This window comes from Rhinolophus sinicus, chromosome 14 (genome assembly GCF_057876585.1).
Source record: "Rhinolophus sinicus isolate RSI-liver-muscle chromosome 14, RSI-T2T, whole genome shotgun sequence".
In the NCBI taxonomy this organism is placed as follows: Eukaryota; Metazoa; Chordata; class Mammalia; order Chiroptera; family Rhinolophidae; genus Rhinolophus; species Rhinolophus sinicus.
In genome coordinates, this window is record NC_142514.1 from 151,960,315 (window position 1) to 151,975,062 (window position 14,748).

General features: G+C 36.9%; 1 protein-coding gene across 29 annotated transcripts in view; it reads right to left on the bottom strand.

Annotated features, from left to right (window-relative positions):
* Nucleotides 1-14,748, bottom strand: part of SOX6 (SRY-box transcription factor 6) — a 600,111-nt gene that overhangs the window by 196,165 nt on the left and 389,198 nt on the right. For all 29 annotated transcript variants that reach the window (XM_074336057.2, XM_088791655.1, XM_074336055.2 and 26 more), the window contains one exon: nucleotides 2,703-2,875. In XM_074336057.2, the coding sequence (XP_074192158.1) occupies nucleotides 2,703-2,875 (173 nt within the window). The remainder of the gene's footprint in view (nucleotides 1-2,702; nucleotides 2,876-14,748) is intronic.

Sequence of the window (14,748 nt, forward strand, 5' to 3'; positions counted from 1 at the left end):
CTGCACTTCTAGAGAGAGAGTTTCTATAAAATGAGAGAAGCAGAATCAGAAAGTTGGAGAAAAGAAAAATTTTCAAACAGGTGCCATATCTCTGCTTGCCCCTAACTCTTTTTATCGGTAAGTGAAAACTGCCCCTTGTATTACATTTGTGAGCAGTTCGTCTGTATCTGCACCAGTCATCTGGAAAGAAGGGGAGTTCTGAAATCGGATCCTTGGAGAATAAAGATGGAAAAATTCTGGCCACATTTTTCTAAAGCACTTAATTTGGATATAAAAAGTAAAATCCATAAGTAAAGACAGGAAAGAACTTTCTATTAATTATGATATGGTTAACTTCAGTGAAACCTTTCCTGATGTAAAGACTTTCAGAATTGGTAAGACTTAACAAATATCATCAAGGGACTGCCAAAAAACACACAGCGAAAAGTGAGAAATATCTCTTTTTGTTGATGTACAAATGTACATCAATCATGCGGAGTACAAAGCATTTTTTAAAACAAAATTCAATATGTATCCTTTTGACGGTAATGCGTTCATTTTAGAGGACAGGATCCACATACAAATGTTATATTCCCTTGCTCCATCCAACAATCAAATTCACCATCTGAACACATCAGCTGGTCTCTAAAAAGAAATATTAACCACTAACGCAAGCCCTGTTGAGGACTGAATCTGCCCTTCAGGAGAGCAAACCACTTCTTTAGGATAATGGTGATTACTATAAAACATGAGTTAGAAATCGGGCTGTTTATTGCCTCAAAAGCTGAGCTACTATGGCTTGAAGCCCAGGGGGATGCCCCTTAGTGAGGACACACTCACTCCAACCTAGGAAGCCAGAGAGAAAAGTGGCCAAAGAGGACTTAGAAGGACTTGGTTTAGTGGTGCCCTATAGGCAAAAGTTATGGTTTTTCCCAAAAGCCAGTATTCTAGAATACTGGAAACATGTGTGGATCAGCCCCAGCTGTACGCTTCCTGAGTTTTTTCGATGCTTTAGCCTAGAGCAGAGGGGAAAACACCCAAATCCCATTTTCGTTCAGCAGAAGAACACAAAAGAGCAGTCTGCTCCCAAATGTTGCTTCCAGATTTCTGGTGATGACAGCCTCGTACAGGAAGTCATGATACAGCTGACCCTAACATAAGTTACAGTTTGAGAAATGGGACCATTCCTCCCCAAAGCCTCATTGGCCAAATGGAAACAGTATTAAATCAGGTTGGAAAGGCCCACTTTGCTTGTCACCATTCAAATCAGAAATGGACAACTCACTCTGCCGCTCTAGGTATAGATGCTGGATCCTCTGAATATTTATTTCCTCTTAGCAAACCAGTGAAACACTAGTAGGCATCTCATATTGATGGTTGCTCCTAAATGATAAAGTGCTGCATAGAAATGCATCCCGAACAACCACAGTGCAATTACTATCTCCCGCCCTAGACGTATGGGTTTGACACAGTGAAGTATGGTACATAAGCACCATGTGGCTCAAATTCTGAATTTTATTTGCCAATCGGTTGAGCTACATGCTCGCTTCATTGAGCATGACAACCTAGTTTTAAGTGTCATTTAATTTTCATTTTGAAATATAATTACAAAGTGTTCACTGTAAGATATCACTCGTCTGCAAATGTGTCAAGATTAATTTGTGCTAGCTTATTCACAAGTGTCAATAGTTAATTACTGTGTCATCTCTGGATGGCTAAATGACATTCTAACTTCTGATTTTTTACAGTGTTCCTTTATGTTATTTTCCATTAGAGGCTGAGTCCATATTCCTACATGTGGGCAAATATTCAAGCATATAAAATACCAGACGTCACAACTCATTAAAATCAACAGAGCATATATTGCTTTATATATACCCCTATAAAATACATTTAACTGAAAAGATAATTCCAGTAATAATGTCAGATTCCTAAAAACTGCACATTAACTTGGGTCTGTCTCATCTAAAGCACCAGGGACTACTCTATAGGATCACTGTTAGATTAATGCCCTCTTAGGAGCCCGGAAAAACATTTGGGAAAGTGATTTATTTTTAAAAAGATGTACATTTAAACTTTGCTATTTTTTCTTCTTTCTCACTTCAAAATCAATGAAGTCAAATTCTTACGGGAGCCATGTGCTAATTTGTTTTTAATGATTTTACCTATGCTATAAATAGAATGATCAGATAGTGTAGCATCCAAACCAGGACTACTTTGCACGTGGAAGAGGGGAGTATTGATATTTACTATGGAAACAGGAGTTATGCAGGGCTATTCTGGGAATACTGAGATGTGTCACCCTAAGATGTGTCATCTAAAACATTGGACCAGTGGAAAGATCCTCAGAGTTCTTCTAGACTAGGACCCTATTTTTCTGGATAAAAAGAGTAAGTCCCAGAGAGAAGCAACTTACTCATGGTTAAGCTACACTGGGAATACACGTGCTGACTATGTGAATAGGTATCCCTGAGTAATAAACCCAATCCAAATGTTCTGGAACAATGTTATTTCAGTTATGCCCCGTTGCTATGATGTCTTTCTTTGTCCTCTACATATTCCCTCCGTATTCTTGAAGACCCTGGATTTCCAGAAGGCTTCTCTCTTTCTTTCCTTCTTCTTTTTTAGGAACACTTAGGACAAATAAACCAATCAATGTGATTCCTCGCTGAGCTTGGCAAATTCCACATCTCCAGTACCTCAGCACCTTTTGCAGGGCTCACCTGTTCTTGCTGTTGGCGAGCAAGGTCCATTTGCTGCCGTTGTTTCTCAATTTGTGAGGCTGCCAGTTTTTTCTGTTCGTCATGTGCTGCCAGGAGCTGCTCCCGTAAACTGATCAGCTGGGTAATCATGGTAGAGAGCTGCCGTTCTTTTTCTGCCAGGCTCTCAGGTGTACCTAAAATGGAAGCAAGAAGATATCTCACAAGTTTGAGAAAAGTCTGAATGAATTGAGGAAAGGGTGGGAGGTGGGCAGATTTAGAAAGGAACTACCCCCTAAGACACTTAAATGTCTGGGACAATAACTGGAGGTCATTGTGACAGCAGGAACACTACAGAGTAGGAATGGAATGAAGACCAGGGTTAGTCATTGCCTCTGCCAAGACACAGTACTGTGGCCAGTAAAATTCTCATTCATTCTTCCTTCTCACTCTTTAAAACAAAACAAAACAAGACAAAACAAAACAAAAAAAAGCAGATCTATCCCATTCTCTCTCATCACAATCCTCCTCAATTATCTGATCAAGCTAGAAAGCCAATAATACGTAGTACTAAGGATTAGAAACTATGGGTTGTATTAATATTCTATAATCACCTCTACCCTCAGTGACTAACACAGAATCTAAGACATAGTATGTGCTTAATAAATGTTATTTAAGGAAATTTCTGATCCTTGCCCTCATAAAATTTTTCTATTGTGAAAAGATCGCCTCTGAAGCTCAGAAGTCAGGGGTCACGGTCTTGCCCATGTAAAGAGTCCTACAGAGAGAGAAGGGGGGGGGGGAAACTGCCTTGCCTCAGGTAAGAAAGGATTGAACCTGATTTTTTTTTTCTTGTGAGGGGATCAAACTAAAATTCCCAAGTTCATCCTTAAAGGAAACAATGTTGCTTGGGGGTCTCCCTCACCCCTTTGTCATTTGTCATTCTTCAAAGGGAAAAACACCCATTCGAGGTTGAAAAGGTTACACATGAGGATGTGCTGTTTAATGAGTATGATGTCAGTGAACACCTACGGCATACACTAACGCCTGAGCCGTCTTTGTGGGCAAATTGGACAGCTCTCCTAAGTAAATGGTACAGAATCCTTTTGTGAGTCTAAATTAGAGCGTTTCACCGCAGCATAAGATAAGAATTTCAACCCACTGTATTTGAGTCACACAGGTTTCATTATGAAGAAATGATCTATGATTTGAACGCTTTTCAGAAAGATGCCACCAGCTGTCAAAGGGGACAAAGATCTCCGATTTGTGAGTGTGTGGAAGAAGAGACATCCAATCTCCTTATGAAACCACCTTCATTCCTACTAGGCTAATCTGAGATAAACTAAGAATATTTTAATTAGGAGGGGCCATATTTTCTGAGTGGCCCCATGGAGAAAGGAAGCCTTGCTCTCTTTGCAAATGCTGGCTAATACATGATTCTTACAAGGTAAGATTCATCTCAGCAGAGAAGCAACGACATTTAGGACCACCGTGGCATTCTTAATACCAACCCAAGTCCTAAATAAACAAACAAACTGTCAATATCTCATATCCCTTACGGATTCACTGAGCTGAGAGATGGCCTAAAATCAAAATTAAAAGAAAAACCAGATAGCTGAAATGATGTTAGAAAATGTATTCCACAGGTAAGAAACAAATACTGTATCAAGGATAGTGACCAGCTGTCCTTCTAACTATTTGAATTGATTTTCTTTCAAAGCAAGTCTTTATTTTAGCAATAGGAATTTCAGAATAGTAAAAGGAAGAACTTCTTGATCCAGAAACATTAAAATACAAAAGAAGATTCCTGGAGCGGATCACAAAATTTCTTCAAAGCACCACAAACTCAACTAGTGTGTGTGTGTGTGTGTGTGTGTATATATATATATATATATATATATATATATATACACACCAGCTGTCAATACATATATAAATATATATGTAAATATTCATTTATATTCATATTAAACTAATGTATAGGTTAATATATATGTGAATATATAACATATGAATATATAATATATATGAAGATATGAAGAAATAAAACAAGTATGAAGTTAATTTATTTACTCATTTCATTCATTTTTAATTTAAAACATTTTCCTGAATAGCACCTATATGTCAGGTACTATATCAAGAACTAAGGATACCAATACCACGGCGAGAAAAAGCAGAGTTCCCTACTCTCATGCAATTTGTAGTCCAAAGTGGGGAGATACCTTAATCAAGTAATCAATCACACATATAAATGTAAACTACAACTAAAGAACATTTACGAACAAGACAGATATTTAGGGGAATGTTTAACCAAGTTTGGAAGGCCCAAGTGTAGGGAAGGTATGGCTGAAAAAGTAACAGATTAACTGGAAGGTGAATAGAGTTAACTAGGCAAAGAGCTGTGGTCAAGGAGCCTTCCAGAAGGAGAAAACAACTTAGGCAAAGGCCCTCTGGGGTGGAGGAGGGGGAGTTTCAGTGTGTTCCAGAAAGTGAAGGAAGGTAATAAAACTTAAGCAAGGAAAATAAAGGGAAGTTAGTAGAGTACAAGATGGGGTTAGAGAGGGAGAAAAAGGCCACACCTTTCAGCTCCTTATTGATAATGCTAATGAACTTCCCATTTATTCTAAGAATATTCCCAAATCACTACAGTATTTTAAGCAAGGATGATGTGGTCATTCTGACTACAGTGTGGAGAACAGTTAGGAAAGCTATGGGAATGGATATATGAGATACATGCACACTTCATTACACATATTTTTTATAACATTCTGATCTACATGTAATTTTCTTGTTATAGATGGTAAGTCGAGAAAACTTATTGGAAACTGGGAAAGTTACTGCACCATAATTCTCTATTAATAAAGATGAGCATTCATAGGAAATTTGGGGCAAGGACCAATACAAAAGTTGGATCTGGTATTTAGATCCCTGATAAAGACCAGAACATCTTCTCTTCTCCCAGGTTAAACAATGTCTTTTATACAATCATCAATGTATTCTCCTTTCTCCTCTGCACACATTCAAAAGAAGCTGAGGATAACACATCAGTGACTTCTCAGCCTCTTCCGTTCAAGGTGAAGCCAACAGGTCTATGAACGTATTGGTGCTTCCAATACTAATAAACATAAAAAAAGTATATCTGAATTTACAGAATAACATTATTTAACTCAATCTTTTTACAAATCAGGATGATATTCAAATTATTAAATTATAAAAATTCAGTGACATCTAAATAAGTTTTTCAACGAACTTAAACTGTCGCTACCTTTTCCTTAAATTTGAGGAGCACAGATACATCTTGAATAGCTATGAATGGCATAACATATGCAGTTGGAATGAAATGTAGTAGTATTAAAAACCTAAAATTCTAAATGGGAAATTATACAAATGGCCATTAGTCCCTTGGGGGTCGAATCAAGGCGAACTCAATTTACGCCATACAATAGCTAACATTCTCTAAATGTGTAGGCTAATTTGTGTATGTGTGGTCATTTTTCTGTTCTGTACCCATTGTATTTGTTCACATATAATGGTTTAAACCCAGGTATTTAAAACCTGTGGTGCAGGATTTTGTTTTAATTAACAGCAAATGTTTATGCTGTTGTAATAAAAATAACATCACGTCTGAATCACACTGGCCAGCCAACCTACAAACACAAGTTATTTCATCTCAAAAAATATACAAGTTTCATTGAACATGCAACTTTGCTATGGCAAAGGACCTACTACTGCCAGAATGGTTGAAGTAGACAATTTATGGGACATAGTGGGGCAACCTAAATACTGTCAGGCTATGTTAAGGAAGACAAAAGACCTTACAGAATGCTCTTCGGAGGCTGCTTAACTCTGTGTAGAAAATCTCATCATAAATTATGTTTTGAGGTTTGATGAAATCAACTTGGAACAAAAAGGTGACCATATCCTGAGGATCTGCCCAGGCCAGCAGAGGTCATCGGTAGCTGCCTAACATCATCTGTTTCACATCCTTCAGACTATCTTAAAACAATTCTCTAAAAAGCATTGCCAGAAATGTGTCTCTCCCACACAAAAGTAGAGGTAGTTTCATAAACTGCAAAAGGGGAACCAGCAAAAAAACAAAAAACAAAACAAAAAAAAACAACTTCTGTATACAGCTTCTCTACAAGTCAGCATGCCCGCTTTTATCTAATATCACACACAGTGTGCGCCTGACACTTGCCGCTATAAACTGTATCTATTCTCCAACTCCAAAGACAGTGCAGCAGGTTTTTGTTTTTTGTTGTGTTTTTTTTTTGCCATGGGGTCGTCTTTATCCCCAAACCACATCTGTCTTGAGTTTCTCTCAGATTAGTCAGGTGGATCAGTGCTCCCCAGGGCCTGCTCCAGCTGAAGTATTTTAATTTGACTAAACACCTGATTTATTTTATCTCTCCGATGAGAAAGGCAGTTTGTCTTAATAGAGCCTGTCAGCCCACAGCCCCATTCACAGCAATTTACAGGCAGCCAGGGACGCTGGAAGAGAAGAGTGCCGTGATTCTGTATTTTATCCTCCTCCAGAAAGCACCTAAAAGCAGCTATTCACTGCTACTGCATGTGGCATTTTAGAACTGAATTAGCTTTTTATTCAAGTAACTACACTTGTTGTGAATAGCTTATCTGTAAAATTGCTACATTCACTACTGATTTTATTAACCTTTGGCTCTATCACAAAATGGTCTTCAGTTAGGAAAGACCTTTAAAATTGACACATTTTTTTCTTAGGGGCCTTTATTCCCGTGACTTCAGATTTACTGAGTTTGATCCATTGAATTCTTTACCAGTTGTACTTAAAATTTTGAGTCTCAATAGGAAGTCAATAGTGCATAAATAAGGAAACACTTTTCAAAATGTGAATATGGCAGCAATTTCCCTCATCAAAAGTTTTCAAATACCATCTTTCACTATAACAGTTTCAAAATCAGCCCTCTAGCCCTTTTTAGTCATAATCTGAAGAACTTAAAAAGAAAAAAATAGCTAAAATAGACCTTTATTTTTTTAACTTTACAAAAGACTACCTGTTTCGGTAGCCAAGACAATTCAAAATTGATGAGATTTTAAGTAAAGTAAGATAATTAGGATAAATCCCTATTGAAATAGAATGAAAAGTTAAAATTAAAAATCCAGTTTAAAATTTATTTTGAAGTCTTCTTTCTTGTACATTAATTCACAAAAGTTAGCGCCACAATCTGCTCGCTAATTTTGCCCATATGAAATATCTATAATTACAATCAGCGGTGCTGGAAATAAGCCTGGACGTTGGGAAGTCACTAAAGACTCCACATCTAGACAAGGCATTCACCTTGCAGAGAACTTTTGTAAATACAGATTTGCTCACCTCTTTTACAGTATTCCCACACCTAGGACTTTCGCAACAAAAAAAAAATTTTAAACAGGTTACTCTTTTCATAGCTGTCTTCTGAAAGTGGATCACTACTATGTGGTAATAGCTGATTTTTTCTAATGAGAAAACCCAGAAATAGGCACAGCAGTGGCAAGAGAGACAGAGTTTAGAGTAAGGGAGAGAAGGTGGGAGAAGGAGGAGGGGAGAAGAGAGGGCACAGGAATAGCTAAAGGAAATTTTGTGATTTCTCTGCTTGCTTTTTATCTCATTTTTATGAAATGAAAGGCAACAGTGTTAAAACACAATGTTTACTAAGCCAAATAAAACTAACATCAACAAATGGCATTATCTAGAAATAAGACTTCTACCTAACCATTCTCCTTTATTGGGTCACACACTACTATAATAAACTTACTAGGACTTCACAGTGAAATCATAAGTAGCCAGTTAACTGAGAATCTGTGTTTGGAACAATGGGGAGGGGTAGCAGTGGAGCTGGAATACAGTTCTGATGAAGATATGCTTTTCCACATCAATCCTAGAAAGATTAAAGTACTTAACAGTAATTCCACAGCAGCAGTAATCAAGGAATTCAGCCAACAATCTAGAAAGATTTTAAATTAAGTTGAAAAGAAACGCTCTTAAGAGTCAATGCCCTGGTCAGTTCTAATTTTTTTTTAATGGACATTGTTTGAGAAGAAAGCCAAAATACAATACTGGTCATAAAAGAAAGCTGCATTTGATCTTTTCTGCCCACAGGTAACCTGGTTAAACTGCTGTGTCTCATACTGCAGCCTCCTCACACATCAGATTGGCTCTGATGTCTCCACTTCACAAGCTCGGTCCATCATTGAGCATTGGCCTTTTTTGATATAGCCTTCTTTTAAATGTCACAAAATAGGGCAGCAAAAAGTCAACAAAAAATAAATAGGGTAAGCTGAAGAAACTAACAATCTATCAGAAGGTCCCCTGATAAAAGTTACTTTGTGGTGACTGGCTGAGAAAGGAACCCCTGTCCCAGTGTACCAGCAGCTAATTTGAGTTCTGAATCCAACAGCAGTTTTAAAAGCTTTCCACTCTAAAGGGCCCCAGTGCATCATAAAGATAAAGGATTTCAGTACAAAACCACCACAAAGACCTCTATTATCTTATCAGTCTTTGGTTTCAACAGCTGAACCAATATGACTAAATTCTGAATGACTTTTTTCAAAACAGCAAAATACTGGAATTTCTTTGTTTTCGCATCAGTCAGCTATTGTCATTGCTCCCATATGCTACTGTCCATTCCTTAGTAAATAAAAAGTTTAATAAATGCAGCAATTGTGCTTTTAGGATTTACTTAGGGACCACTGCACAGGAAGTATGGTTCATGGATTTTTTTTTGTTTTATTTTCACCAAATGTTATGAGTTTCCTTCTTAAAATGTAAACAATTCTCATTTAAAATGTCATTAAAATCTACTGTGTACAAATAAGACAAGGATACCCAGGAACTCCTTGTATTAAGATCAAACTCTCCTGTCTATTCCCAGCACACTCACCTCTTCTTCAGCTTCCTCTCTTTCTTGCTGCAAAAGGAAGTCAATTCCTGGATCAACTGAGGTCTATTCATGTTGCAGATCCCAAAAGAGCAAGAACAATCCATGGAATTCTGCCATCTAGGCTCCTAACCTCACAGCTGGGCCTTCAGCCCATTGTGCTTTATTAGCCCATCCTTTTGGGATCCGGAAATGAAGGTATCCTGAAACATCTCTTCTTCAATATAAGACAGGCTGCCTTTACACTACTGATCTCTATGGATGATAATTGGTCAATGGCTACATCTCCATAATTCACAGATAAAAATAGTAATTTCTGGCTTTTCAGAAATAAGGAATTCTTTGGTCCGTTGGGAAAACAAAAAATTATTTGTTTCGATATTGCTGAGTACCGTGTTTCCCCGAAAATAAGACCTAGACGGACAATCAGCTCTAATGAGTCTTTTGGAGCACAAATTAATCCAAGACCCGGTAATATAAGACCGGGTCTTAGATTAATTTGTGCTCCAATATTATAATAAAATAAGACTGGGTCTTATATACTATCCTATACTATAATACCGGGTCTTATATTAATTCTTGCTCCAATATTATACTAAAATAAGACCAGGTCTTGTATAATATAAGACCAGATCTTATATTAATTTTTGCTCCAAAAGACGCATTAGAGCTGATGGTCCGGCTAGGTCTTATTTTCGGAGAAACACGGTATTACAGGATTGGCTCTTTCTCCAGGAGCTCTATTAGAATTAGGAGACAGAAAAGGAAGATTAAGAAAAATATACCTTATTTAACAAGGCATTATCTTAAAAGATTTTGTGTTATCTTATTTAATCTTCCTCCTAAATGTTCCATTGTTATTTTAGTTTCACAGATAAATATTAATAACTGAACTGCAGAGAAGTAAAGAAACTTGACCAAGTCAGAGCATGCGATGGGATTTGAATTCAGGTCTTCTGATTCTTAATCCAACTATACCTGGAATCTAAGGGCAAGGTGTCTTCCTTCACTTTAGACTTAGAACACATAGTAGGGAGTTTCTAAAAGTTAGGAGTAATGTTCTACGGGACCTAGAATTTCAATGTCACATAAGCCTTCGAAATTCATAACTTCTCAGAAAGTTTTTTTAACAAAATCAGAAGTTTAGAAGCTTGGCTAAGGCAACCAATCAGACAACTGAAGAGGTGAGAAAGCTGAACTTGGACAAGTTATGTAAAGATGTAAAAACCAATCTTGACATAAAGCGACATGCCGAGAGTTACCCAGGAAATCAGCACCCAGCCTGGCATTTACGATCTTGTTCTGCTTGTCCCCCAAGCCCTCTCTCCCCCAAACAGCATGTGGCCTGGTTCTGATACCAAACACAAAAATCACGCAGACCACAGCATTCCCAAACATTTCAGATCCTATATTTGCCACGATATTTACCACACCCAAGAAAGGCTGAGAAATATACTCAAATATTTGTACACGTTAAGTGTGCTGCTGCCTTGGGGGTGCCTGCAAACTGAGATGGACAGGTGATAGCCAAGAGGACGTTACCTGGAGAAATCCAGGAAGTATGCCCAGCGAGGTTTGAGGAAGCTCCCAAATACAACTAAGGCTCGGGACAGCTGCCCGTACAAACATACCATATACCTTGTCCATTTCTAGGGTGTACCACACCATGCATAATGTAAATAGGGAAAACCCTGCCCTAGTCCAACATGCCTCATTGTACAATAATTATAATTGATTAAACGTACACAGCAATTGCTTTGTGTTAGGAAGAGCTTTATATATATATATATATATATATATATATATATATATATATATATATATGGCTCATATATATACACACTATATATATATACACATTATATATATATACACACTCATCCACATTATATATATATATATATACACTCATTATATATAAAACTCATCCACAATTCTGTGTAGGTCATATTGTTATCCTCATTTTAAAGATGAGGAAACTGAGGCATAAAGAGGTCAAGCAACTTGCCCAAGTCCTATTCAAACCATGTATCTAAGATTCAAATTCAGGCAGTTTGGCCACAGATTCTGTCCTCTTACCCACTCTGATAAATTGAGAATGGGACTTCTAAATGATCTACCTTCTCAAAACTACTTCACCCAGCAGATAAAGTAGCTGAAATTCTCCTTCTAATCTATTTGTTTGTTTGTTTGTTTTTTTCCCAACACAGTGTTTCCTGAGGTCCTTACAAAAAGGAAAGAATTTACCTAAGGAAGTATCTATGATACCCTTTGTTCTTTAAGAGAGATTAGCCCACTAGCACAAAGTGCTATTGACCTTTCAGTCTAAGTCACAAATTACCTACCGTTATTTGTAGTCATTCTCATTACTAATTTAATCTCTCACTCTCATGCTCACTCTTTCTCTCCCTCTGATCTATTTCCTCCAAATTCTACATCCTGGTGTTGAGAACCCCCCACCTGGATTCCTATGTTTAATTCCACCAGACCTAGTATGTGTGGACCTGGACTCTCAAATACTGGAATATTGGCTTTCCCCAACAGACTGATTTGGCTGGTCCTGTGGCTTTTAGTGCTCTGTTTTGCTCCACTACGAATCCCCCATTCCAGATCTGGCATCATGAAAGGCATCCCGGCCCCCAATTCCTTGATCAGCCATCTAGACGGCCCAGTCCAGCTCATCTTTTTCTCTGTATTGTTTGTAGGCATGAGGACAGCCCAGTCAGCCTGGCTGTTGCCAGTGCTAAGACTTTGATGGGAAGGCGGGCTAACAAGGTTAAGTTAAAACAACACTGAACAACTAAGGGAGACTGTATGTATTTTTATATAATCATAGATAGTTCAGTTTCTCAAATTACAATACTGAGTTTCTGACCAGATAACAGGCCAGTACTACAGATTCCACCCATAACAATCTCAGATTATGAGTCTGTAGAGGGAAAATGGAAATGGAAATTTCATATTGATTCTAAAATTGCTGTGTTTATTTTTTTTTCAATTGTTCTTTCTTTTTTTTTTCAATTGTTTTTTCATAGTTGAATACAGCTGGATAAATAGCATATTCTTTCCATTCTCAATTTTCATTTAAACAATGATTTCTGGGTACAATAGGTGCAACCGTTATTGTCTAATGGAAGCACATTATGTTCAGAAGACTTTTGTGAAGGTTACCTAATGTTTCCCATGTTGAAGTCACAATATTCAGGGCACAAATATTAAGGAATGCCAAAGAAAGAAAGAAAATTAAAACCGGGTCCAGAAATGATCCAGGGTTTCCCATCAAAGGATTATTTTGAACATGATAAAGGAGAACATGAACAAGAGATTTATAAAACATTTCCAGCCTTTTCCTTTAAAAATTAAATTAAAAATCAATGTATGTTTGTCCAAACTATAAACAAAAAGTAGTTTAGTCATAAATAGGATGTGCTATTTTCATACTGGGACATTCTCTTACAAAGGCAGAGAAAAGCATGATTCAAGGTTTTAAAACAGAATCACTTTAAACAATAATTGTAGGTTACAAATGGAATGTTTAAAGAAGTTTATAAAAATCACTTTCTAATGTAACTTTAAAATGTTCATGGTTTTACAATTGTCAGATGAATACAATAAGGATTTTTAATTAAATTTTTTAACTTGAAGGCAAAAACTGCATATGTGATCCAGAGGCAAGATGGGGAAAATATATTAATATAGGGGAATGCCACCCACAATCAATGTGGCAGTACTGAAAAATAACCACGGTGGTGCTAGACACCACCTTTTGAAGAGGTAAACAAGAAGATGATTACAATAGCTGCATTTAAGGGTGATACTTAAAAAGATCTTTGCTTGTGAAGGCTGATTATAACAACAGCAGTCCCAGAAGAATTGCAGAGGCAGCAAGCTCTGCAAACACATACCGTAGATCTCAAGCACATCCTCCCTGCTGGACTCTCTTGGCTCCACACCCAGATTTAAAGACTTGGTGCGAATTAGATAAAAATCTTAATACTGCTCATAAACCAACAGAGAAAATTAGTGGGGAGGAAGAGCAAATGATAGTCCACAATGGATACTTCTTACTTGACTATTAGCTCCTTAAGGGCAGGGTCCATGTCACATGTATCGCTATGACAAAGCACAGACATAACTACATTGCCTACCACATATTTTGTGCTCAGTCAAGTTGAAATGGACTAATAACCAACTCTAAATCAGTAGTTCCTAGAATGGTGGGAGGTAGGCAGCAATTAAGAAACCAGAAGGAACTGCTCTGAACTTCAGCAATATTTCAGCCATATCTGACTTGCCCCCAGTTTGGTAAGCACTGTAACTGACTGAACTTAATGGCCATCTTCACTACTGTGTAAGCAGTAGAAAATCAAATCTAATAAAAAGTTAATAAAACTTGAACAACTAAAGAAATGTAGAGGCAGATTCAATAAACTTTTGTTTGTTTTTTCTTTTGAGTACATATGATTGTTTAAATACTTTCTATGTGCTAGGGTTAGTACTTAGCATTTTCATCTGTTTCAACAAATGGGGAAAATGAAGAAGGTTAAAAATATGTTCAAAATAATGTAACTTGTAATCAATAAAGCCATGATTCTAAGTCAGGTGGTCTGATCACCTGGTTCAAATTATTTCCAGTAAATCACAAATGTTTCTGGGGGGAAAAAATTACAACTACTTTAAGACAATGATTTCATACATAGTCTTCACGAAGTCCTGTGGTTTTTTTTTTAAAGTTAAATACCTTGTTGGCAGATATGGTGGTATTAAAAGGCAAACTAATTTATATTTAGGACAATCACAATTTAACATTATTCAATATCTTGTAAAGAGTAAATGAAGTCTATGGCTAAGGGGACTGAATGTACATAAACAGATTTGAAAATTCTCTACTTAGAAAATCCTCTACCTAGAAATTCATTTTTGAATCTTATGAAAAAAATTCAAACAAACAGGTCTATGAACACAAACTATGATTTAGAAGGCAGAATCAACTAAAGAACTAAACAAATTATGCGGACTAAGCAATTATACAGGAAACATTTCAAAGGAATTTATATTATTGTATTCACCCTTTCTTACATTACCTTTTTCCAATAAAATGGAATTATATGCCAAGACACTATAATCAGAGAACAGGTTCTAATTCTTAATTGACAAAAGAAATAACTGCTAAA